This window comes from Prionailurus viverrinus, chromosome A2, assembly GCF_022837055.1.
Source record: "Prionailurus viverrinus isolate Anna chromosome A2, UM_Priviv_1.0, whole genome shotgun sequence".
NCBI classification, from domain to species: domain Eukaryota; kingdom Metazoa; phylum Chordata; class Mammalia; order Carnivora; family Felidae; genus Prionailurus; species Prionailurus viverrinus.
Window position 1 is genome coordinate 157,809,097 of NC_062562.1, and position 22,202 is coordinate 157,831,298.

Consider the following 22,202-nt stretch of genomic DNA (forward strand, 5'->3'; position numbering starts at 1 on the left):
GTATATATATTAAACCCTCCCCCAAGTCCCTCCCCCAATTACCTTTTCACTTCTACCCCCACCTCCCTTTTTAAAACAAAGGCTCCTGGGTCCAGAGGTGAGTTCCTCAGGCAAGGGTGGGCAGGAGCAGCACCTAAGGCCTACATCTTGTAGGATGAGGGGAGGGCCATGGGGAGTGACCATGGCCCCATCCTTGCTCTTTGAGGCCAGGGTAGGTGCAGGAGGGGCTCAGTCCTTGAATCCCTGAATACTGCAAAGGATGCGCTTCTGGTGTCCCGGCAGCGTGATTCCCATCTGTGCCAGGTCCCTGTGGGCGACGAAAGGGGACTGTGAGTCTGGGCTCAACCCCCAGCAGCCCTCCCTGCCTGGGGCCCCCCTCCCCCCGGGGTTCTCACTCGGCCGTCAGCTCCAACACACACTCCATGGTGTCCAGCCCAGCCGAGCGGAAGTGCAGAATGTAGCGTTTCATTCGTATGGATTCCAGCCACTCAGGGACGCTTCGATAGGGGATCCCATCAGAGCCACTCAAGCTGGGAAGGCGGAGCGTCACCCTGTGGGACAAGGGGTCCCTCGGTTGCACGGGACGTGCAGGGGCTGTCCGCAACTTCCTGCCCCAGCTTTTCTGAGATCGGGGCTCAGCCTCTGAGCATCTGCAGCCAGCATTCAAGTTGGGTGTCTGAGCACAGAGATTATCTGGACTTTGTGGATTAGCCTGGCCATTGTCTGCGAACTCATTTCCTGGCCCAAGTCCTGGTGTGCTCACGGCAACAGGCAGGCTGAGGGTCCTGTGGCACTGATAGACTCAGGGGAAGTGACAGCCCTGGAAGCCCCCAACAGAAGCATGCCATCAGCCCATCTCCCATGGGAGTGGCCAGTCCTGAGTAACTGACTGGTGGCTGGTTAAGACTCAAGCGTCAACCACCGCAGTTGAGAGGAAGCAGACGGCAGGAGAGCGGAGGCTTTAGAAGCTAGGCATGGTCCTGCCGTTTTCGGGGCGGCCCCCTGAATTCTGGGAGCAGCCACGGCTTGCCCCCTCCACCTCAGCTGTTATTCTTGCACTCCGACACCCTCAAAGACAATGAGTGTTGCTGTACTAAAGCCAGCCAGAGCCAAAACCATTAGCAAAGTAAATCTGCTGGGGGAAAAATATTCAACATTCCAGAAAGATTAGCACACGCAGTCTCCAGTATACGAGGGAGTTGTTGCTCCGAAAGATAGTTTCAAAAGCTGGAGCTTGGAGCATATTTCCTCCCAGAAACAAGGTTATATATGGTGGTGTGATATGGAGGCCAGCATGCCAGGGCTGGTTCACCCGATCCAGCATTCAGAGTCCAGCCGTGCCCATCTCCCCCACCTCACTCCTGCCACCAGTTCATTCTCCACATGCCGGCAATGTTTCTGGTAAAACACGATGCTGACCATGTCCCTCCGACTTACAAACTGGTCAATGGTTCTCTGCACTCAGGGTAGAGTCCAAACTTCTCAGCAGAGCTGGTCCCCCTTGCACTGACCCCACCATCTCTGCTGGGACCCTGCGCTATTTGTAACCGGTGTGCCCTAAGCTCCCCAACCCAGGCTGGCCATGTGCTCTGGGAGACCCCACGAGGCTGCCCCTCCCTCGGCCATGACATGCACACATCCCACTGTCTAGCACTTGCTGGTTGCTCTATCTCCCCCACCCCAATCCCCACCCAAGTAAACAAGCTCTCTGGAGTAGTTATCGGGTCATAGGCACTGTTTATATGTGCTTTCCATCTCTGTGCTTGTTTTCTATCCTACCAACCCAGACCTATCAAGGATGGGACGGCATCTTCTCCCCGAGGGCAGACGCCGTGCTCTGTCCACAGGTCCACAGGCCTAGCCCTCGGTGAATGTTGCTGAACTCCTATTTTCCTTCTGCCAGATCTGCCCTCTGAATCCCCTTGCCCTCTCCTATGTGGTTACCTGGGATCAAAGTTGGCAATGGTCCGCAAGGGGTGGGGGTTGGCAAGCAATTGCTCCAGATGTGCCTTCAGCTGGTGGAAGGAGGGCCGACGGGCTCGGTCATAGGCCCAGCAGTTCTTCATGAGTTCATAGAGAGGGGCGGGGCAGTCCACGGGAGGGGGCAGCCGGTACCCATCCTCAATGCTCTTCATTACCTGCAGCAGGGGAGCAGGGAGGGGCCCCATGAGAAGCCTCTGTGCACACAAGATCACTGCGATAGAGCCTCTACCCACCCCCTGACCAGCAGGAAAGAGAACAGGGAGTAAGATGATGGGGACAGAGGAGCAAGAGTGCAGAAAGACTGGGTCAGGGAGAAAGAATAGGATGTCTACAGGAAGGGGCCACGGGAAGGTTTGGGGAGATGAGAAGTCAGTCAGGGGTGACATGGGGAGGACTACCCCAGGCTTACCTCCTGATTGCTCATCTCCCCGTACGGTTTGTCCCCAAAACTCAGAACCTCCCACATCACAATCCCAAAGCTCCACACGTCGCTGGCCGTGGTGAAGGTGCGATGGGCAATGGCTTCGGGGGCTGTCCAACGGATGGGGATCTTTCCTCCCTAACAGGGCATGTAGGGCAGAAAGGTGATGTGTTTCAGGGCAAGGAGGGGCGCGAGAAAACACCTGTGCAAAGGGATGAGTCATTACTGTGTCCACAAAAGCACGCGTCCCATACTCATACGTGTGTGACCGTATGTATGCCACACAGTTGAATGCGAGCGTAGACGCAGTGAGCGCAGGGCTCTAACCTGGGTTTCGTAAGTGCCATCGAAGTTGTCCAGAAGGCGGGTGAGGCCAAAGTCAGACACCTTGCAGCACAGGTTCTGACTCACTAAGATGTTCCTGGCGGCCAGGTCCCGGTGGACATAACTGTGGTCGCTGAGGTAGTTCATGCCTGACGCGATGCCCTGCAGCATAGCCACCAGCTGCCCAGGGACCAGCTGGTCTTCCTGCTCCTGCAGCAGGGTGAGCGGGCCAGTTAGGCACCGGGCAGGGTCTCCTCCTCCCAAACCAGGAGCCCAAACCCAGGCATCCATGGTGCATCCCCCTCCCCAGCTGGCTGTCCACCCTCCTCACCCTCAGGAAGGCATCCAGGGCTCCGTTCTCCATAAACTCCGTGATGATCATGATGGGCTTTCCTGAGACACAAAGCACAAGTCGGCCTGGCAGCCTCTACCCATCTCCTCCCAGAACCAGACTTCCTGCCCTTGGCAGCAGATCTCCCCTATGCTTCCGGTGCTCTCTTGCCCTCCCTTCCTCCTCCTTCCCTCCCCACGCTCCTGGAGACCACTGCTCCTACTCTTGGTGACAACGCCTTCCAGGTGCAAAATGTGTGGGTGGCTGAACTGGCCCATGATGGTGGCCTCTCGAAGGAAGTTCCACCACTGGCCGTCTGGAGATGTGTCTTTCAAGGTCTTAATGGCCACAGTCTTGCAGTCCTGGCTGGGGATCCTCAGGGTCCCTCGATACACTTCTCCAAACTCTCCTGGGTGGAAAGAAGACAGGCCATGGCCCGATGCCCCTGGGGGGACAGGTAGCAGTATCCTCCAGCACTCTGGTTCTTTTCTTCGCTGGATCAGAAAAGTGGCTTGCTCTTTGTGGGACAGGGGCTTGGGCTGTACTTCCTAGGCAAGGGGCCAGGAATCTGGAGGAGCGGTGCAGCCACACAACCTGTTCGGCACGGTGTCCCAGGTGAGCAGAATTCTCAGCTAACAGTAGGTGCTCGGTAAATGCCAGGTGAGTGCGTGTCGTGCAGTGGCACTGGGCTGTGTTTATAAAGGGCGGGGTGGGCCGGGGCCAGTGCACCAGTGGGGGAGGCTAACCATTGCCTCCTCTCGCGCGAGCTCCTCCGGTCACAGCGCAGCTGGCTTGGCTGCACAGCCAGCAAGGACACTGCTGAGCTTTGTTCTCTGCTCAGATCCATTTCCTCTAGTGACCCAAGGGATCAGGGCAACCCAAGGACACTGGGCCCCTGGTGGGGTGGAATGCAGGGCGAGGGAGGCTCTGAAGCTCTCCCACGTTTGGGAACCATCTGAGAAGAGCCTGAGCCTGGGGACGATGACCCCTCTGCTGACAAAGATGATGTGTTTAAGGCTGTTCATCAGAAACTCCATAACCACTGAAGCAAACTGTGTAGGAAGCAGGGGCTGCTTGAGGACATCTGATAAAGGGGTTACAGCATGACCACAGCAATTCGAGGAAGATTCAGGGTAGAGCAGAAAGGAAACTCATGTAGGAGCTCTTGGGTCAATTGACAGGCCAGCCGGCTCGCAGCTCTGTGCTGCCACACACAGGGGACCTGCGGGGCTCACCTTCCCCTATGACAGTGTCCACAATCAGCCAGCCTGGATCAAGCTCCTGGGTGAAGTCCAGGGCTCCCTGGGCAGGGTCCTCATATGCTTGGAGGTCCACATACGGCTTAAGCCACAGCTTGTCCTCTGCAGGCAGAACAGGGGGTGGGGGGCTCACCACAGGAACTCGAACTTCAAGGCTCAGGAGTTTTTTTGTTCCCATAAGAGTCCTGTTTTGGCTAAAGTGGGAGAAAGTCTCCGTCCTTAGCAATGAGGTTCTTCCTCTGTCTACGCGCAAAGCTCTGTGTCCTCGCCCCCAGAGTCCCAGAGCTGCAGTCCCAGAACCTGGGGCTGAAAGCTGTTCACAGCCTCGAGTTACCCAATCTTTCCATGGCTCGCTGACCACACTTCAAATCTCTTGCCCTTCCTCCTCACCCCTGCTAGCCATACTCCTCCAATCACTCACACCTCATTCACATTCCCAGACAAGCCTCGCCCTCACCCTGTTACTCGGAGGGACCACTGCCTCCCCCTTTCGTGGGGGCACCTAATGAGGTGACCGGTAGGAAGCCCACATGCCTCGGAGGACTTCAGGGAGCCTGCCAGCAACCCCCTTCCCACCAAGCCTCGGCCAGCAGACCTGGCCAGCCAGGGTGTCGGAACAGTGGCACCAAGAGCTAACAGGTAATTGCACAGAGCCTCTGGGGGGCTATCAGTACAAAGTTAATTAACCAAAGTTAATTAGGTAGCAAAACAGAAAAGCTCCAGAGACCATGGCCCCGACTCGTGCTCCCAGAGTTGGCTTGGCAAATGTGGGTTCTTTGGTTCTATCCCAGTGGCTCCTCCCAAGCCCACACGTCCCCCCCCCCCCCCCCCCCCACACACACACAGGTGCCCTGGGCTCACCTCGGTTCACGTCAGTGACGCGATCACGGGGCCTCTGCTGGTGTCGCCGCTGAGCTTTCCTGCAGGGGTGAGGGAGCATTGCTTTAGAGTCCCGGGACTGCCGCAGGGGCCCAGGGAGCTCTGGCTGGGTTTTACCCACAAACCACAGGGGCTGGGGGCACAGGACAGGGTGGGGGAATGCTGGAGGGAGCTTTCATACTAGCGAGGGGAGGGGTGTTGGGGCTGCATTCCAGGGCTTCTGGGGCCCCGGGTGGCAGCCGGCAAGGGGCAGGAACAGCACCTTGAGCGGAAGAAGAGCATCCCCAGCAGCAGAGCTACGCCCAGCAGCAGCCCAAAGATGATGGCCACAATCTCTCCTCCAGTCAGGCCCCTGGAAACTGTGGCACAGGGGGTGAGGAGGGCTGGAGGGCTCAGAGTCCACAGGGACGATGAAGGCTACAAGGGCACACCCAGGGGCAGGTCCCTCAGTGGGCCTCAGGTGTGTCTCCTGTGCGAGGAGATGGGGGAGTGTGGGGGTGGGGAGCATGCGGAGAGGCCTCACCCCAGGGCCCCTAGCTTTGGGCTGCCTGGTGACAAGCACGAAACCGGGGGGGCTAGGAGGTTTGGCAGGATCCTGGCTGGCAGTATCCAGCAGCAGAAGGTGTTCTGAGGAGGGGCGCCTGGGTGGCTCAGTTGGTTTAGTGTCCCACTCTTTTTTTCAAGTGTATTATTCATTTTTGAGAGAGACAAAGAGAGTGAGTGGGGGAGGGGCAGAGAGAGAGAGAGAGGGGGGGAGAGAGAGAACCCCAAGCAGACTCCACGCTGTAGGGCTCAGACTCACAAAACATGAGATCATGACCTGAGCTGAAACCAAGAATCAGTCGCTTAACCACCTGAGCCACCCAGGTGCTCCCGGTGTCTGACTCTTGATTTCAGCTCAGGTCATGATCCCAGGGTTGTGGGACTGAGGACCCAGGTCCTTGCTGAGTGTGGAGCCTGCTTAAGATTCTCTCTCTCTCTCTCTCTCTCTCTCTCTCTCTCTCTGTGCCCCTTCCCCTGCTTGTGCTCTCTCTCAAGAAAATGTCTGAGATTACTATGGGGAGGGGGCTTTGTGGGAGTCCATGTGGGGCTCTCTCCGCTGAGGCAGTTCCTATGTGTACGTGCATGTATGTGCATATGCACATGCATAGCGGAAGAGGAAAGGTCACTGATTGGAGCAGTGTTTGAGAAGCCTCAGTGGGATGACGGGTGCATGTGTGTTTGGGGCAGAACACAGGATAACCCACCCACCTGGAGGGCTTGTCCGGAACTCATGGTCAGGGGAGAAAGGGCCAGGCCCTAGAGGGGTAAGCATTCGAACTCTGACAATGTACGTGGTGTCTGGCTGCAGTTCGGTCAGCAAGACCCTGGGTTCTAGAACCATCTGGTGCCTTTCTTCGTCCTGTGGATGAGAACCAACGGAAACTGGGCTGTGCAGAGAGAGACCTGGTGGAGGCGATGGCAGTCTTGGGATCATGTGGACAGGGGTGGCTTGGGGAATGGTCAGGGCAGGGCTGTTTGCAGGCTTTGTCCTGAGAAAGCCACACCGTTCGCTTCGGCCAGTTCTCCCTCCGTCCCATCACCCAGGCTAGGAATGGCGAGTTGTGCCCCAGAACAGACACCCAGACACCAGGGACTGTCCCTCTGCCTCATCCTCACCTGATTCAGCACATGCAGCTCGTAGCTCAAGTTCCCCCCTGGACTGCGGGGCCGGGACCCTGCCCAGGTCAGTTCCAGCTGCCGTGGCTCCTTCTTTACCAGCCTCAGGGACAAGCCTGACAGTGACTCTGTGAGTCAAGAGGGTTCCAGGGGGTTTGGGAAGAAAGAAGAAAGAACCTAAGTCGCTTTTTGATTGCTTTCTGCCCGTCAATCTGTCTCTGTGGTCCTGAGCCCTTCTGGTTTCCTCCAGTCCTGTCCTGGCCCCTGCCCAGGTCACTCACCTGCGTGCCCCATGCTGATGCTCAGTGAGGTGCTGGCATGCGTGGACGGGCCAAACCCCGACACTCCATTCTGGGCCTCAACGTTAAAGGTATAGTTGGCGTAGGGTTCAAGGCCGTTGACACGCACGGCCGGTGCTGTGAGCCCGCTGGCTCCCGGGGAAAAGCGCACAGTTCCCCCGCAGGGTTGGCAGGGTCCCCCGTCCACTGCTGCTCCCCGACACTGAGAACACCCCACACTGTACCTCACATCCTGGCGCCCCCCCATATCTGCTGGGGGTTCCCAACGCAGGGAGAGCTGAGTCCCCAAAACAGAGAAGCTCAGGTTTCGGGGAACTGAGGGGGGCCCTGTAAGGAGAAGAGGGGCCATTAGGAGGAACCAGCTTTGCTCTCATCTAGCCTGCTGGCCCCTGCCTCCTCCCACCGCAGAAGGCCTTGCTGGGAGATTGGATTCAGACCCAGCTCAGCTCTGCATTCTTCCAGGAAAGTGGGGGGAGGGGGAGGAGCTCTAACGTCTGGCACTTTAAATGGTGCCCAATTTCTGAAAAGTTCCGGAAAACTTCGACCTTAACATGGGCTCACCAAAAGTCCTGAGCTTCCTCACAGATGGCCAGGCCCTCCCCCTTGGACTCACGCGTGCACGCCACTTGGGGGCCCTCCCCCAGGGCTCGGAAATGGCCGCTCTCACAGGTGCAGACAGTGGCCCCCTCGGGCTCGGCTGTGCTGTGCTCTGGACACTTGAGACAATGTGGTGCATCTGTGTCTGCCCGGTAGGAGCCGCTAGGGCAGGCTGGAGGGAGAAAGCAGCAGAGCCATGGTTGGCCAATGTGTTTACAGGCAGAATCATCCCCATTCGCCACCGCCTCCAATCCTCTGTACCAGAAGCACCCTGCATGTGTCTCCTGGGGTGCTCAGCCACACAGTCAACACTTCGCGGAGATGGAGCGTGGACCTCCTTCCCTCCCTCGGCACCTGGAGGCCCTCCCCCGAGTGGCCCCTGCAAGTGCCCACCACCTCCTCCGGCCTCCTTACCCAGGCATCCTTCACCGCTGCTGCCTTCCTCGTAGCCAGGCTCACAGTGGCATCGGCCCACGGGCACCAACCACTCACCCTCCGGACTGCAGTGCATGCGCGGTGCACCCGCCGGACCAGGGCTGGCCTGGGCATGGGGCAAGCAGGTCCCTGCCACTTCCACCAACCCGCCGGGTCCGGGCAGGGTGTCGGGGAATCGGGCCAAGCCCTGCACGGCCTCAGGACAGCGCTGGTAGAACACCCTTACAGACACCAGGGCCACACAGGCACCTGGGTTGTGGAAAGCGAGGTAGAGGCCTCGGCGGGTCAGGCGGCCCAAGGAGCAGCGCTCCACGTTCAGCTTCACGGCGCCAGATGCGAGGTCTCGGATGGTGAAGCTCTGGTCTGCAGCCACAGTGGTCACCTGGGAAGGAGAGGTGTGCGAGAAGGGGATGGTAAAGTCATGCTTCACTCCCACAGGACAGAAAACCGTTGTTTGCTCTATACTTTATAGTTCAGGGACGCCTGGGTGGCCCAGTGGTTGAGCATCCGACTTTAGCTCGGGTCGTGATCTCATGGTTCATGAGTTCAAGCCCCACATCGGGCTCTCTGCTGTCAGTGCAGAGCCTGCTTTGCACCTTCTGTCCACCCCGCCGCTCCTCCCATGTTTGTACTCTCTCTCTCAAAAATAAATAAACGTTAAAAAAATACTTTAGGGGTGCCCAGGTGGCTCAGTCACTTAAGCCTCTTACTTTGGCTCAGGTCATGATCTCACGATTTATGGGTTCCAGCCCCATGTAGGGCTCTGGTCTGACGGCTCAGAGCCTGGAGTGTTCTTTGGATTCTGTGTCTCCCTCTCTCTCTGCTCCTCCCCCACTCATACTCTGTGTCTCTTTCTCAAAATAAACGAACATTAAAATATACAATAAATAAATAAATAAATAAATAAACAAACAAACAAACAAATAAATAAATAAAGTATAGTTTACACAACTGTAAACCAAGGGCTTATTACTTGTGAGCTACTGGCTAAGCGTCTTATGTGTGTTATGCTGTTCAGTCCTTGCAATAAACCTACGAGGTAGGATGGATTACCATCCCCACTTAACAGATGAAGAAACTAAGGCGAAGAGAGGCTAGACACCTTGGACAAGATCACACAGCTACATGATGGGACTGGTAACCAGGCAGTGAGACGCTATAGCCCATATAATTTCCACTATTCGAAGGTGTTCCCAGCGTCTGTGCCAATGAGGTGATCAGTTATGAAGTGCGTCATCATTCATTTATTACTAATAACAAACTTTACAACATCTTCTCTTTGGGAAAAAAAAAAAAACAAACAAAAAACGAGCACGTCCTATAATAATATGCTTCTTACGCTTTTGCATTCCGGTACATCTTCTTGAGTAGGAAAGAGAGGGATGGTATTAGAGAGATAGCCTGCAGAGAAGTGTCTCCCTACACAGCTCTAGGTAGACCCACGGGGGTGTGTCACTCGCAAGCAGCCTGGGTGCTGATAGCAAAAGTCCAAATACCTCCACCAGGGAATGCCGTTATCTCAACGGAGGCAAAGCCGCCGAAACAGATAAGGCCGGCTATTGGCTAAATTGGCTATTATCACCACTATTTTAAGACAAGAAAACCTCTCAGAGGTTAAGTGCAGAGCGCAAAGGCCGGACGGAGCAGAAAAGGCAAAGCAGCTCCTCCTTTTCCGCGGTCCGGCTTTCGCGGCTTCAGCTTTGCAGTTGTCAAAGCCGGCAGGGCTGTCAACCACGCCTGCGAGCAGAGGCTCCTCCTCCTGACCTTGCGTCAGAAGGTCAATAGTAGCCAGGTGCGCCGGCGTCACGTCACGTCACGCCACGCCACGCCACGTCACGTCACGTCACAGGCTGACGACAGGACTCAGCGGTGCTTCGTTCCTCTCTCCCTCTCCTGGAGAGGCGTTTTGTTATCTTGCAGCGCCACGAGGAAATGGGTGAGTACAGCACGTGAAATATTTTGAGACAGAAGGGGAGGGAAAGAGACTATACTCTGATAACTTATATTACAGTGTACTGTTATCATTGTTTTATTTTATTACGAGCTAGTGTTGTGTCTCTGGCTCCGTCCTGATTTATACGTGAAAGCTTAACCGCGGGAATGTATGTATCGGGGTTCAGTACTGTCTGTGCAGGCATCCCGTGGGGGGGGGGGGGGGTCCTGGGAGGTATGTCCCGCAGGTCAGGGGGCCTCTACGCTACTCAAATCCACCTCTTCTGATTGCTAGTCCCGCATTCTTGTCCTTATTGGACACCTAGATCCTCTTTCTCTTCCTTCTGCCACTGTCTCTTTTCCTGAGCTGAGCGGGGGCAGGAACCAGTGTTAGGACCAAAGTGGCAGGGGTGGGAGGTGGGGCGGGGTAGAAGCACCTTCTGGAACAAGGGCCGTCGGAGCTGAATGCCCACGTCCTGGTCGCTCTCCATGTACAGGAGGTTGAAGGTCTCCTTGCAGCCCAGAGGCCTGGCTCCCCCAGGGAAGCTCTTACAGTCCCTCACGGTGAATTGCAGCTCCACATGGACACGCGAAGCTTCCTCCCCCCGGTAAATCCAGTTGGAGCGCAGCCAGTGGTCAGTGTCCCCGCCATCTTGCAGTGGGCAGTCCTGGTACATGTAGAGGGGTGTCCCATTCAGTATCTGCTGCACTTCACTCCACTGCGAGAAGGAAAACTCCGAGTTAGGCTCCATCCAAGTCATCACCTGCTCCCTAAACTCTGGTTTTCTAGAGCTGATGATGGGGAAGCTGGTGTCAGAGCTCCCCCAGTTCACCTGCTTGTCCTGCTCTCTTTCCACCCCCCCCCCCGGGCTCCAGGAGAAGAAGCTAAATGTTTAGAGTCAGGATTTATTTGGATACAGGATGGGCAAGACAATACCCCCATGTGATCTGCAGCCAGCCCCGGTCTCTTCAGTGAGCCCACTTCAGCTGCAGAAGTATGAGCACCGCTTTTTTACCTGTCTCATCAGTCAGGATTGTCAAGTGCCCCAAATGGCAGAAACTCATTCACAAAACCTTTCTGCCTATTTGTGTAGAAAAGAGGATAACTACCTTTAACATTAAGGCCCCTAAGCTTTTGGAGGGCACGAACAAGCATAAATCTCTTCTGTATGGAAGGAACTCACCCTCTCCAGTATTCCTTCCAGTTATGGTCACTATCAAAATCAACAATGGATGGGGTTGCTTGGACTCGTAGACACCATCTAGTCCACCCCCGTTAATTGCTTTTACACGAAAAGCATTTTATTTTTATTTATTTATTAAAAGTTTTTTTAAATGTTTATTTATATCTGAGAGAGATAGTGCACAAGCAGGGGAGGGGCAGAGAGAGAGATGGAGACAATATGAAACAGGCTCCAGGCTCTGAGCTATCAGCACAGAGCCCGATGCGGGACTCAAACTCACAAACCATGAGATCATGACCTGAGCTGAAGTGGGATGCTTAGCCGACTGAGCCACCCAGGAGCCCCAAAAGCATTTTATTTTTAAACTTAGTAATAACAATGGCTAGCACTAATACAGGACTTACTATGCACCAGTCACTGTTATAAACACTTTCCATGATGGACACTGAGTCACAACGAGGTTAAGTGACTTGCCCTGTGCATTGTCATTAGGAGGCAGAGCTGGGATGTGCACCCAGGCACTCTAGGCTCCAGAGTTTATGCTCTTTTTCTTTCTTTCTCTCTTTTTTTAAGTAGGCTCCCTGCCCAGTGTGGGGCATGAACTCATGACCCTGAGGTCAAGAGTCACATGCTCCACTAAGCCAGCCAGGTGCTCCTATGTTCTTGATCATTTTATTTCTAAGGGCTAATTATTGAAGTCAAAGAAGGGGCATCTGGGTGGCTCAGTCTGTTAAGCGTCCAACTTCGGCTCAGGTCATGATCTCAAGGTTCACGGATTGAAGTCCCACGAGGGGCCCTGAGCTGACTGTGCCCAGCCTGCTTGGGATTCTCTCCCTTTCTCTCTGCCCTTCCCCCCTCCCCCCCACATGCACACACTTTCAAAATAAATGAGGTTTTTTTTTTTTTAAAGTCAAAGAATAAACATATGTAATATAAAGTGAAAGTCCTCCCACCCGACTACCTCTTCACGGGAAGTTATTCTTAACAATTTGGAGTGAAGTTCCCCAGACCATTTTTAGTGCCTCTAGAGAAACGTTTGAATGTTTTTCTGTGTTTTTAACATAATTTTTTAACCTGTTATTTTGTAACCTACTTTTTGTTTTTAACAAATAAAAAGTCTTTGAAAGATGTTCACGAGAGTATAAAAAGATCTACCTAAGTCTTTTTAGCAATCCATAAAATAGTATTCCATTGTATGGATGTACCGTAATTTATTTAATTATTCTCCTGTTGTTGGACATTTAGGTAGCTTCTAGTTTTTTTTTAAGTAAATGTGTAGATTTCTATAAGATTTCTGTAGAAGTGCTGTATTAAAAGGTAAATATTATAAAGTTTGTAAGAAGATACTGTCAAATTGGCCTCCAAAAAGGATTTATCAATTTATACTTTCACCAACAATGCATGAGGGCTCATTTTTTTTTTTTTTTTCAACGTTTATTTATTTTTGGGACAGAGAGAGACAGAGCATGAACGGGCGAGGGGCAGAGAGAGAGGGAGACACAGAATCGGAAGCAGGCTCCAGGCTCCGAGCCATCAGCACAGAGCCCGACATGGGGCTCAAACTCACGGACCGCGAGATCGTGACCTGGCTGAAGTCGGACGCTTAACCGACTGCGCCACCCAGGCGCCCCTCATTTTTTTTTTTTGAGAAACTGGATATTGAAGATCTCTTTACTTTTGGCCTCTCTTATGGACAAAACACAGCTTCCTGCCATTTTAATTTACATTTCTTTTGAGAAGGAGGCTGTGCGTTTCTATTTTGTTCATTGGCTATCTGTATTTTTATGTAATTATGTGTTTGTAAACTTTGCCTGTTACCTTTTGAGTGTTCATTTGGATGAACCTTTTTTTTTTTTTTTACATCATAGATGCTAATCGTTTGCTTGAAATATGTTTCAAATGTTTTCTTCCTGTCATGCCACTTAATTTGCTAATGATATCTTTAATGTTGGCCTACATTTAAAAATTTTACATAGTAACGTCTATCTTCTCTCCCTTTATGAATTCTAGGTCGTGTATTTTGCTTGGGAAGCTCTCTCATCCCAAACTTACAAGGATCTTGTGTATTTTCTCCTCATATTTCTGTGGATTTCGTTTTTAGGTTTAGATTTTAATCTCCTTAGAATTTATTTTTTGGTGTAAAGTATGAAATGGAGATGTAACTTCACATTCTTTTTCTTCCTTGTTATTTTTAAATTACTTTTTTTTAAAGTTTACTTCTTTATTTTTGAGAGAGGGAGTGCATGTGAGTGGGGGAGGGGTAGAGAAAGAGAGGAGAGAGAGAGAATCCCAAGCAGGCTCTCTGCTGTCAGCCCACAAGGGGCTCAAACTCACGAACCCATGAGATCTTGACCTGAGCCTTAAAGAGGAGTCTGAGGCCCTTAGAACATCTTCTGTAAGGGCTTTCATTGCTACTCTCAGCTCTGGGAAAAAGTAGGGGAAAGCACCCTCAACTGAGAATTGGGTGGGGTGTGGCAGGGGCAGGAGTATATGAGGTACATAATTTTGCACTGTGTGAGGCAGTTCAAAGATTGGGCAGGGGGTGTCCAGCAGTGAGGGCATCTGGAGCCTGTTCTTAGCAGGAAGCTGTGATGAGGAAGCCCAAGGGGAAGGCATGGCGTGGAGGTCAGGTGGAAGGGTGGTAGGCGGTTAATGTGCAGCTCCTTAGCTAGATTGTCATGGCTGCAGCTGGAGCTCGGAGGAGCAGATGTTCCCAGCTGTGACTTGCCTTTCCCAGTTCCAGCGGTGACAGATGGGGGAGAACCAGCTGCCCAGGATCAGCAACAAGGATCCTTTCACTTATCACTCAGGCTGCTGGCTGCTACATGGGTACATTCTGGTGAGCCTGAATCCGAGTGCATGTGTGTGAGATGAGGGGAGGGGACACGGCAGACATTGGGAGTCTGTAACTGCTCCCGTCTTCTTGCCCTCCCGGTGCAAATATATTATATATGTATATAATGCATATATATGCATATATATGTGCATATATGCATTACATATGCTGTTTGACCTGAGCTGCACAAGGGGCCTTGCTTCCACTCCAGCCCAATTAGGGAAGAGTTATTTGGGTGGGGGTGGCTGGGGCACAGCGAAGGCCTGTGGGAGCCAGCTAATGGACCTGCAGCCCTCATTGTGGAGTGATTAGCTGCTTTATGAGATGAGGCGCCTATTACGGCTGGCCTAATCCAGGATTTTCCAAGCAGCCCCTCCTGTAGGATACATTATGGTTTAGTCTATTAATTCTAATTATAGGCCACTCTGTGGGAGAACTAAGAGTAGAGCCAGGACCCTAGGACCCAGAGGGAAAGAAAGCAGGTGACCCCAATACCAGAAATAGAGGCTGCGTTCCTATAGGAATAGGAAGGCCAAAGGGGTCCAGGACCAGAGGGAAGGAGGCCCTGAGGCCAGACTCCAGGAAGCTGAGACAGCGAGGGCAGCCTCCTGGGGTTCTGTGGCCAGCTCTGCTGAGTGATGGAAAGGTGTGCTTTGGGACTCACAAGAACGTCTCTCTGCTCACTAGGTCTTAGGAATATCTGTGGAGGGAAGGGACTTGGAGCAGGTTCAGACAGCTGGAATGCATGCTGTGCCTGGGCTGAGGAAAATGGACAAGGTGCCAAGCACTCAGGGACCTCTCTCTAGTGGGAGGGCAGCTTTGAATTTTGGGGAGGCAAACACCGTTTGAAGAACTTGCAGAAAACTTTGGCTTTCCTATCCAGAAAAGAATATCCCCATACATCTATGCAATTTAGGATCCACTTTTATGGGGTTCCTTGACCCTTGACCCTCTGAAGTCTGTCTGTGCAACTCTATTGGGATAGATGGACCTCGCATTGAAGATACATCTAGTGTTTTGGTTCTTAGCCCTCAATGATTGCATCCCTGGTCCCGTTCATCCTCTGCCTGGAGGACTGTGGTCTCATCACCTCCCAAGTCCTCTCTCTGGGGCAGGGAGGGGAGGAGCCAGGCATTGAAGCGTTCTTCTGGGGTGAAGCCTGAACCCCCCCCAAATGTCCCATTCAGGAGGCTCTGACTCACCTCCCTTCCCCCTCCCTGAGGAGACACTTCCAGTTTTTCCTGCTCTTTTCTCCGTTCCTCCACCCACCTCTCCGCCCATTTCCCACTGGCCTGCAGCTTTGAGCCTTCCCCTCCCTTGACACTTACCCCATCCTCTGGGGGATCCAGCAGCCAGCCCAGCTCTCCCTGTGCTGTGCTCGTGTCCATCAGAGTGACTGAAGTGGTGAGGAAAAGGTTGGTCACCTTTGGGGGAGGAGGACCCACACGTGCAACCCACATTCCTCATTCTGGGCCCCCAGCCCCAAGGCTTCAACGTCCTGTTCCTAACAGCTGTGACTTCCTGAGGTTTAGCTGGGGAAGGAGGAGTGAAGAGCTCAGGGATTAGTCCGTCTTCCTCCAGAGTGTGAAGGGAGGAAGGCAGAGTCGGGCAAGGGTTGGAGGCTGGATCCTTGACCAAAGTCAAGGCAGGAAGTGTTGGGAAGCGCAGCCCCACTTAAGACCTGCACCCTCTCACTCAGCAGTGGCTGGTGCTGGCTGGGGGAAATACAGCAGCTGCAAAATTGGAAGAGTGTGTGGGCAAGAGAGGATCTCAGCCCCTGGGGGTCCTGAGTGGGTAGGGTGTGGTCAGGGAACCTTACAGGGGGTTCCTGAGTGGGGAGGCTCCTTCCTACAGGCAAATGGCCTGCTCTGCCTGTGGTTGGGGGTGTGTAGTGACGGTACCAGGCGTAGCTCTTGAGCCTGGGAAAATGGGGGTAGTAGGGCCAGAGAGGGTGTACAGGCCTTCACCATTAAGATTTGATCTCTACATCTGGAAACTCCTGCAATCCCGAGTTCGAATCCATTCCCCAGTGGCAGGTCCCTCTGCCCACCCCCACCCCCACCCCGCGCCCCCTCAGGCTTAGGATGGCATAAGGGGACTTCCCATCCCTGACTTCATAGGGTCCGGATCTTTGGGTTGGGCACCTGAGACTGAGACTGCCTGGGAATGAGGGATCCCCACGAGTGCTGGGGGGGGGGGGGGGCGCGGGGGTCTGGACGCCGCTTCCTCGCAGCGGTCAGTAGGTCCCTCCCCACCACCAGGCGCAAACTGTTGACCAGGGCGACTGACCAGGGCCACCAGTTGTTTGGGGGTCAAAGACCAAAGACTGGCCTGGCCAGTCGATCGCCTGGCGGCAGGGCAAAACAAGAGCGCTGGAGAGGGGCGCGCGCGGAGAGGGCCTCCGCAGGAATGCCGGCTCCTGGAAAGGGTGCCGGCCGGGCCCCTGGGGGGGGGGCGGGGCGGGGGTCGGTACCTTCCTTGGTGCGCGCCCCGGGGGGCAGCGGGGCGCAGAGCAGCAGCAGCAGCCCGAGCCCCAGGGGCCAGCGCCGCTCCATGGCGCCGGCCGGGACCTGGGACCTCGGCCCAGACGGCTGGGTCAGGTCGCGAGGACTGGGCGAGCTGGGAGGGCCGGGCGGGGGCGGGGGGCGGGGCCGGCACCGGGGGCGGAGCCGGGCCTCACCTGGATCACCTTCTTAAAGGGACAGTAGAGCAGGAAGGAAACTTGTTAGACAGGTAATAAACTTCAAAAACCGGAGGCGTCTGGACCGGAATGAGACTGCGGGCGCCGCCTGGTGGGTGGGATTAGGAATCGACTAACCCAGTTCGAATTAACCAGAATTAACCCAGTTCTAATTCTAATTCTAAACTCAACCTTTAACCTAATTCTACCTCTGACTTGAACTACACCTTTGTGTTTCTCCTTCTCTCTTTCTAAAGAAAGCATTTCCTAGCAATGTAATAGCCACGGGGGAAGGCAGGGTTTTATGCTGCAGTAGGGGAGGCTTAGACGACCATAATGCAAGGTGGCTACAACTCTGAGAGAAGCACCTGGAGACTTGGAAGAGGAAGGAAGCCCAGCCTTCAGGGCAACAGTAGGTGAGTCTTTAGGGAGTAGGCCGTGTGAGCTGGGTTTTCAGTGGCAGAGATTGGGAAAGGCATGAGCAAGGGCCTGAGGCAGGGAGCCCCAAGGTGCGCTCTGGGAGTGGTGAATGGACCAGTTTGACTGCTGGGGCACAGGATTTGTCTTGGGAGTGGGGCAGAGAGTCAGGTGTGTCCAGAGCAGGGAAGGTCTTAGTAAACATGTTACCATGAGCTTTACAGAGCAAAAGAGAGGAATCTGTGAGGGGTTCTGAGCACAAGTGTTAAGTGGGAGCAGGTCCAGCCTGCTTGAGTCCTGTCTAGTTGGAGACGACCCACGTCCCTCCCACCCTCTTGGAGACCTCCTTACATTATATTTAATAAATGTTTATTCACTTTCTACTTTGCACGCATCAAGCTCTGAGAGACTCAAAGAAGAGTAAGACAGTCCTTGCCCTAAACAAGCTATTAGTCGGAGGAGGGCCTAAAGCCAACACATTTGACTCAGATGACAGATAGGAGTAGACCCCAGCTGAGGTACAAAATGGGGCAACAGTGGCTCAAATGGGAGCAATACATCTATTTAGGATGGTGGGGGCTTCGCTCCTGGGGCCTCTCCTTCCTTTACCCTTCCCTGGGTCCATCTCATTTAGGTGAATGATTCGTAGTCTTTGTATCATTTCAGTTGTTGCATTTTCAGTGACTGTGGTACATTGCAGGTGCTTACTTTATTAATGAAAAATTAATACTTCTCGGGGTTTCTGTTTGTGGTACAGATTAAGAATGAGAAGAAAATGGCTTGTAATTTTCTGGCCCAGACTATCCTCGTTGGCATGAATAAATAAATGTAATCCATATCCATGGATCTTGGTTGGAAAATTCACGTTGAACATAAAAGAAACAAAATGGAAAGTAGAATCCTCCCTTCTTCCACCCTCTAACTCCTCTCCCCAGTGTTAATGGCCACCGGTTGTGTCTTGAGATTCTCCCAGGATTTTCCCCCTAAGCACACACACATGCATGCTTTAAAAATGTATACAGAGGGGCCAGTGGATACACACTGTTCAGCACCAGGGGCCTCTTTCTAATGGTAAGTACTTTGGGAAGGAGGCGGAGGCTCCTGCAGGCCCACTGGGGTCAGAGCTTTGTGATTTCAGCAGGGAGGAATGGGCAAAGGGTGCACAGCCAACAGAAGGGGGGAAATGGAGCAAGCTTTGGACAATTGCTGCTAGGAAATAAGCCAGACTGTGGTGAGGTAATGCATGTGTTCGTTGCTGTGGTTTGTTAAAGTTACAAGACCCTTGGGACTGAAGGGGGTGGGGTGGGGGCTGCTCCGTGCGGGGAGAGGTGGCGTGAAGAGGGCTGGAAAGGAGCCTTGCTTTTGTTTTAAGGTTGCTTCTCTGTCCAGGTTCTGGAAGTGACACAGAAGGGGAATGAAAGCCCACCTTCTACCCCCATTCAGGATGCTCCCAGCTTGACAGTTCCTCATTCTGTTTGTGTGGGCTGAGGCAGGCCTTCGATTTCGGCCTCTGCCCTTAACTAGCACTGCTGCTTTGGTCAGGCTGTTTACACTCTCTGGACCTTAGTTTCCTTACATTCGAGTGATCTCTGAGGCCAGTTCCAGGAAAAATGGCAGGATTCGGAGTGAGAAGACATAGGCCAGCTCATTTAGCTATTCTGTGTCTCTGTTTCCTTAGCTGTAAAACTAAGGGGGGTGGGGGCAGGTGTGAGGATCAGAAGAGGAGAAAGCTCTTGCTAGCAGTAAGTTACCATACAGACACTGATGTGCTGGGACAGTGTTGGGGGTGTGGCCTACTGAGTTTCTCCTGCAGGGAGCTCCTGGAGTAGAACAGCCTCTGTGACTAAGGCATCACATTTTTTTTTCTTTTAAAAGCAACTTTATTGAGGGATAATTTGCATAAAATGAATTGCACCCATTCCAAGAGCACAGTTCAGTGGGTTCTGACAAAGGCATCCGCCCTCGTAACCACCACCTCACTCAAGATCCAGAACACTTTCATCACCCAGAAACGGTCCCTCATGCCCTTTGCTGTCAATCCCACCTGGGCTCCAGGCTTCCTGTCAATATAGACAAGATCCCTCCCCCGCCTGCAGGGGCCAGAATTTCCTGTAGTCTTCCCAGTCTGGCTTTTCCTTCCAGTACCATGCCCTGAGGTCTGTGCAGGTTGTGGGCATCAGCAGTTTGCTCCTTCTGGTTTGTCGACCACTGTTCCCTGTGTGGATGCCCTGGGGCATCATTTAACAATCCAAAAATCAAACCCAAACAGTCTCCCTCTGCTCTGCTTCCCCAGGAACTCCAGGCCCCTTACCTGAGGAGGCTTCCCAGAGGGACACCTGTCTTCCCTCTTAGATGGAGAGAACCCAAGTTTTCTGATCCTGTAGTTCTCATTCTGTAGTCAAGAAGGATAGAAAGGAAAGCCTGCTTATCCCTGCAGCCTCAGACTTCCTGGCTTCTGGCTTCCTCCTGCAGCCCGGACCTTAACACTCCCTTGTTCATATTGTCCCATCCCCCGCCTGTCCCTGCTCCTCCTCTCCAGCTCCACCTGGCTCTTTGCTGATCTGGGATAAGGTGAAATTTCACCCAGCCTAGGTTGAGGCCTTGTATGTCCATAAGACTCTGGTTAAAACACAGCCTAACCGGCAGGGTAACCCAGTAAGCTGCCAGCAACACTATGAAAGCATCAGTGCACGTTGGTTTATCAGATGAATATCAGGTCCTGAGCAAGGGCCTGTGTGGATGGGACCAAACAGCTTTGTTTTGGCTGCTGCGGGCTGGCCTGCACTTGCAGGCAGCACGATCCAGGAGACTGTGTGGGCAGTGGGAAGCGAAGGAACAGCTCTCTCAATGCATCCGGGTGAATTCCGCACATCTTTGATCACAAGGCTAATTTGGTCCTTGCCTTCCCTTCTCCTCTGTGCTCTTACCTATCTGCTCTCTGATCCTGGTTTACCATCAGGCAGCAGGGGTGGGGATAATCATAGTTACCATTTATTACCGCACCTACGCATGCTGCCAGGGCACTTCACGTACATTATTTCATTTACTTCTCACACCAACCCTTTGAAGAAGGTATTATTAGTTCTATTTTATAGATGGAAAAACCTGAGGCACAGGGAATTAAGTTACTTGTTCAAAGTCACTCAGTTGCAGAATCAGGATTTGAACCCAGGTCTGTTGGACTCTGGGGCCTTTGGCCTCCAGTTGAGATTCCAGAAGCAAAAGAAGTAGGCAGCGCTTAAATTTTGTTTTCCTACCTTCTTCCCTCTGTCTCCCCTGGCTTGAAACAGCATGGATTAAAAAAAAGCCTGTTTTCAAACTTTCTAAAATGGAATCATGTAATATGCATTCTTTGGTGTCTGAGTTCTTTCATTTACTCTTATGTGTGTGCGTAAGAGTGTGCTGTTGTTGTGTGCTATTTCATCCTCATTGTACGATATTCCCCTGTATAAAGAACAGCTTATTGGGGCACCTGGGTGGCTCAGTGGGTTAAGCATCTGACTTCAGCTCAGGTCATGGTCTCATAGTTCATAGGTTCAAGCCCTGCATTGGTTTGGACTCTGTGTTGACAGCTCGAAGTCTGCTTGGGATTCTATGTCTCTCTCTCTCTCTCTCTCTGCCCTTCCCCCGTCCATGCTCTGTCTGTCTCTCTCAGAGATAAACATTAAAAAAACAAAACAAAACAAAAACACTTTATTTTTAAAGACTTCTTGACTTTGTGGTTAAACATTCTACACTTAAATTGCCACACCAGGCCACTCCCATGGTTTATCTAGGTCTGGGTGTCTCTGGGTATCTGAGAGATGTTTGATCTTCCCAGAAGGTACTTGTGTTTTTGAAGGGGAGTTCTTGCTAGCCCCATGGTTCCTTTATTGATTAAATCTATTCAGGGGCAGCCTGTGAGCAATGCCACACTGCCGGATTGTCCCCCTTCCCTACTCCTTTGTATGGCCCTCCCGCCTTCCATGTCAGTTTGACAAAAGGAAAGCACCTGATTTATTTAAGTAGCCGTAACTCTTCATATCAGAAGTAGGACTGTTTTGAGACAGAAGCAGGTGGAAGTTTTCCCTGAGATGCCATATTTCCAAAAATATCTATTGGAAAGTCCTACTATTAGGGCGCCAGGGTGGCTCAGTCGGTGAAGTGTCTGACTCTTGATTTCAGCCCAAGTCATGATCCCACGTTTTGTGAGTTTGAGTCCTGCAACGGGCTCTGTGCTTATGGCGAGGATCCTGCTTGGCATTCTCTCTCTTCCTCTCTGCCCCTCCCCCATGTGTTTTTTCCTCTCTCTCTCCCTCAAAATAAATAAAACTATTAAAAAAAAGTCCTACTTCTGTCACTGAATCATGTGATTCATCATGTGATGACCTTGGGCATATCATCTGACTGTCTTGAACCTCAACTGTCTCATCTACAAAATGGGGGAAATGGTGGTAATGATGCTGGTCCTCAGCACCTACATCATGCACGAGGTGCACGAGGTGCACGAGGTGCACGAGGCGTGTACAAATATGATAAAGGATGCGAGCATATGCTCCTGGCTCTGTCGTGTAATGTAAGGGTACATCTTTTTCCTTTTTGTGTCCTGTGTACAGGGCTGTTTGCAAGATGGATTTGGAGAATCAGGGAATAAGTCTGCTGAAGGAAGGGGCAGACCTAAGTAGCATCAGTCCCTGAATTAAAAGGGTTGTTTGGTTGAAGCTCAGATCTCAAAAAGAGGCAAGAGAAGAATAAAGCAAGAGCTAAGAGAAGTCACTCTTGATCCATTTAGATCATGAGGCATTTATGGGACTAAATATGACGCACTTTTGGGACATACTGCAATTCTGCTTGTACTTGTTTTTCCTAAAATTCGATTTCCCTTTGCAATGTTAAAATCCTGCCAAGCATTTTGGTTGTTTTAGAGGCAAGCAGGTAGTGAAAAATAAATGAGCCTGTGCTGCATGCTAGCATGGGCCACGAAGAG

At 52.6% G+C, this 22,202-nt stretch overlaps 1 protein-coding gene across 2 annotated transcripts; it reads right to left on the reverse strand.

The window, feature by feature from the left end:
- Positions 1 to 25: 25 nt before the first annotated feature.
- On the reverse strand, positions 26 to 16,749 carry EPHA1 (EPH receptor A1). 2 transcript variants are annotated; one of them, XM_047838855.1, is made up of 18 exons: positions 16,613 to 16,749; positions 15,468 to 15,535; positions 10,557 to 10,838; positions 8,167 to 8,569; positions 7,769 to 7,924; positions 7,138 to 7,482; positions 6,857 to 6,984; positions 6,449 to 6,599; positions 5,460 to 5,556; positions 5,180 to 5,238; positions 4,295 to 4,420; positions 3,283 to 3,468; positions 3,060 to 3,121; positions 2,732 to 2,938; positions 2,393 to 2,542; positions 1,945 to 2,138; positions 396 to 551; positions 28 to 307 (listed from the first exon to the last, which is right to left on the reverse strand). In XM_047838855.1, the coding sequence occupies exons 1-18, from the start codon at positions 16,692 to 16,694 to the stop codon at positions 229 to 231; spliced, it is 2,931 nt and encodes a 976-aa protein (XP_047694811.1). In that variant the 5' UTR covers positions 16,695 to 16,749; the 3' UTR covers positions 28 to 228. The 2 variants fall into 2 exon arrangements, with proteins under 2 accessions (XP_047694820.1, XP_047694811.1); XM_047838864.1 differs by lacking the exon at positions 396 to 551 and having other exon boundaries at positions 26 to 307.
- Positions 16,750 to 22,202: the final 5,453 nt, after the last annotated feature.

Coding starts and splice junctions, on each gene's coding strand:
- EPHA1 (XM_047838855.1), bottom strand. CDS start 16,694: ATGGAGCGGCGCTGGCCCCTGGGGCTCGGGCTGCTGCTGCTGCTCTGC. Junction 15,536..16,612: donor CGGGGCGCGCACCAAGGAAG/GTACCGACCCCC, acceptor TCACCACTTCAG/TCACTCTGATGGACACGAGC. Junction 4,421..5,179: donor CGTCACTGACGTGAACCGAG/GTGAGCCCAGGG, acceptor TTCTGCCTGCAG/AGGACAAGCTGTGGCTTAAG.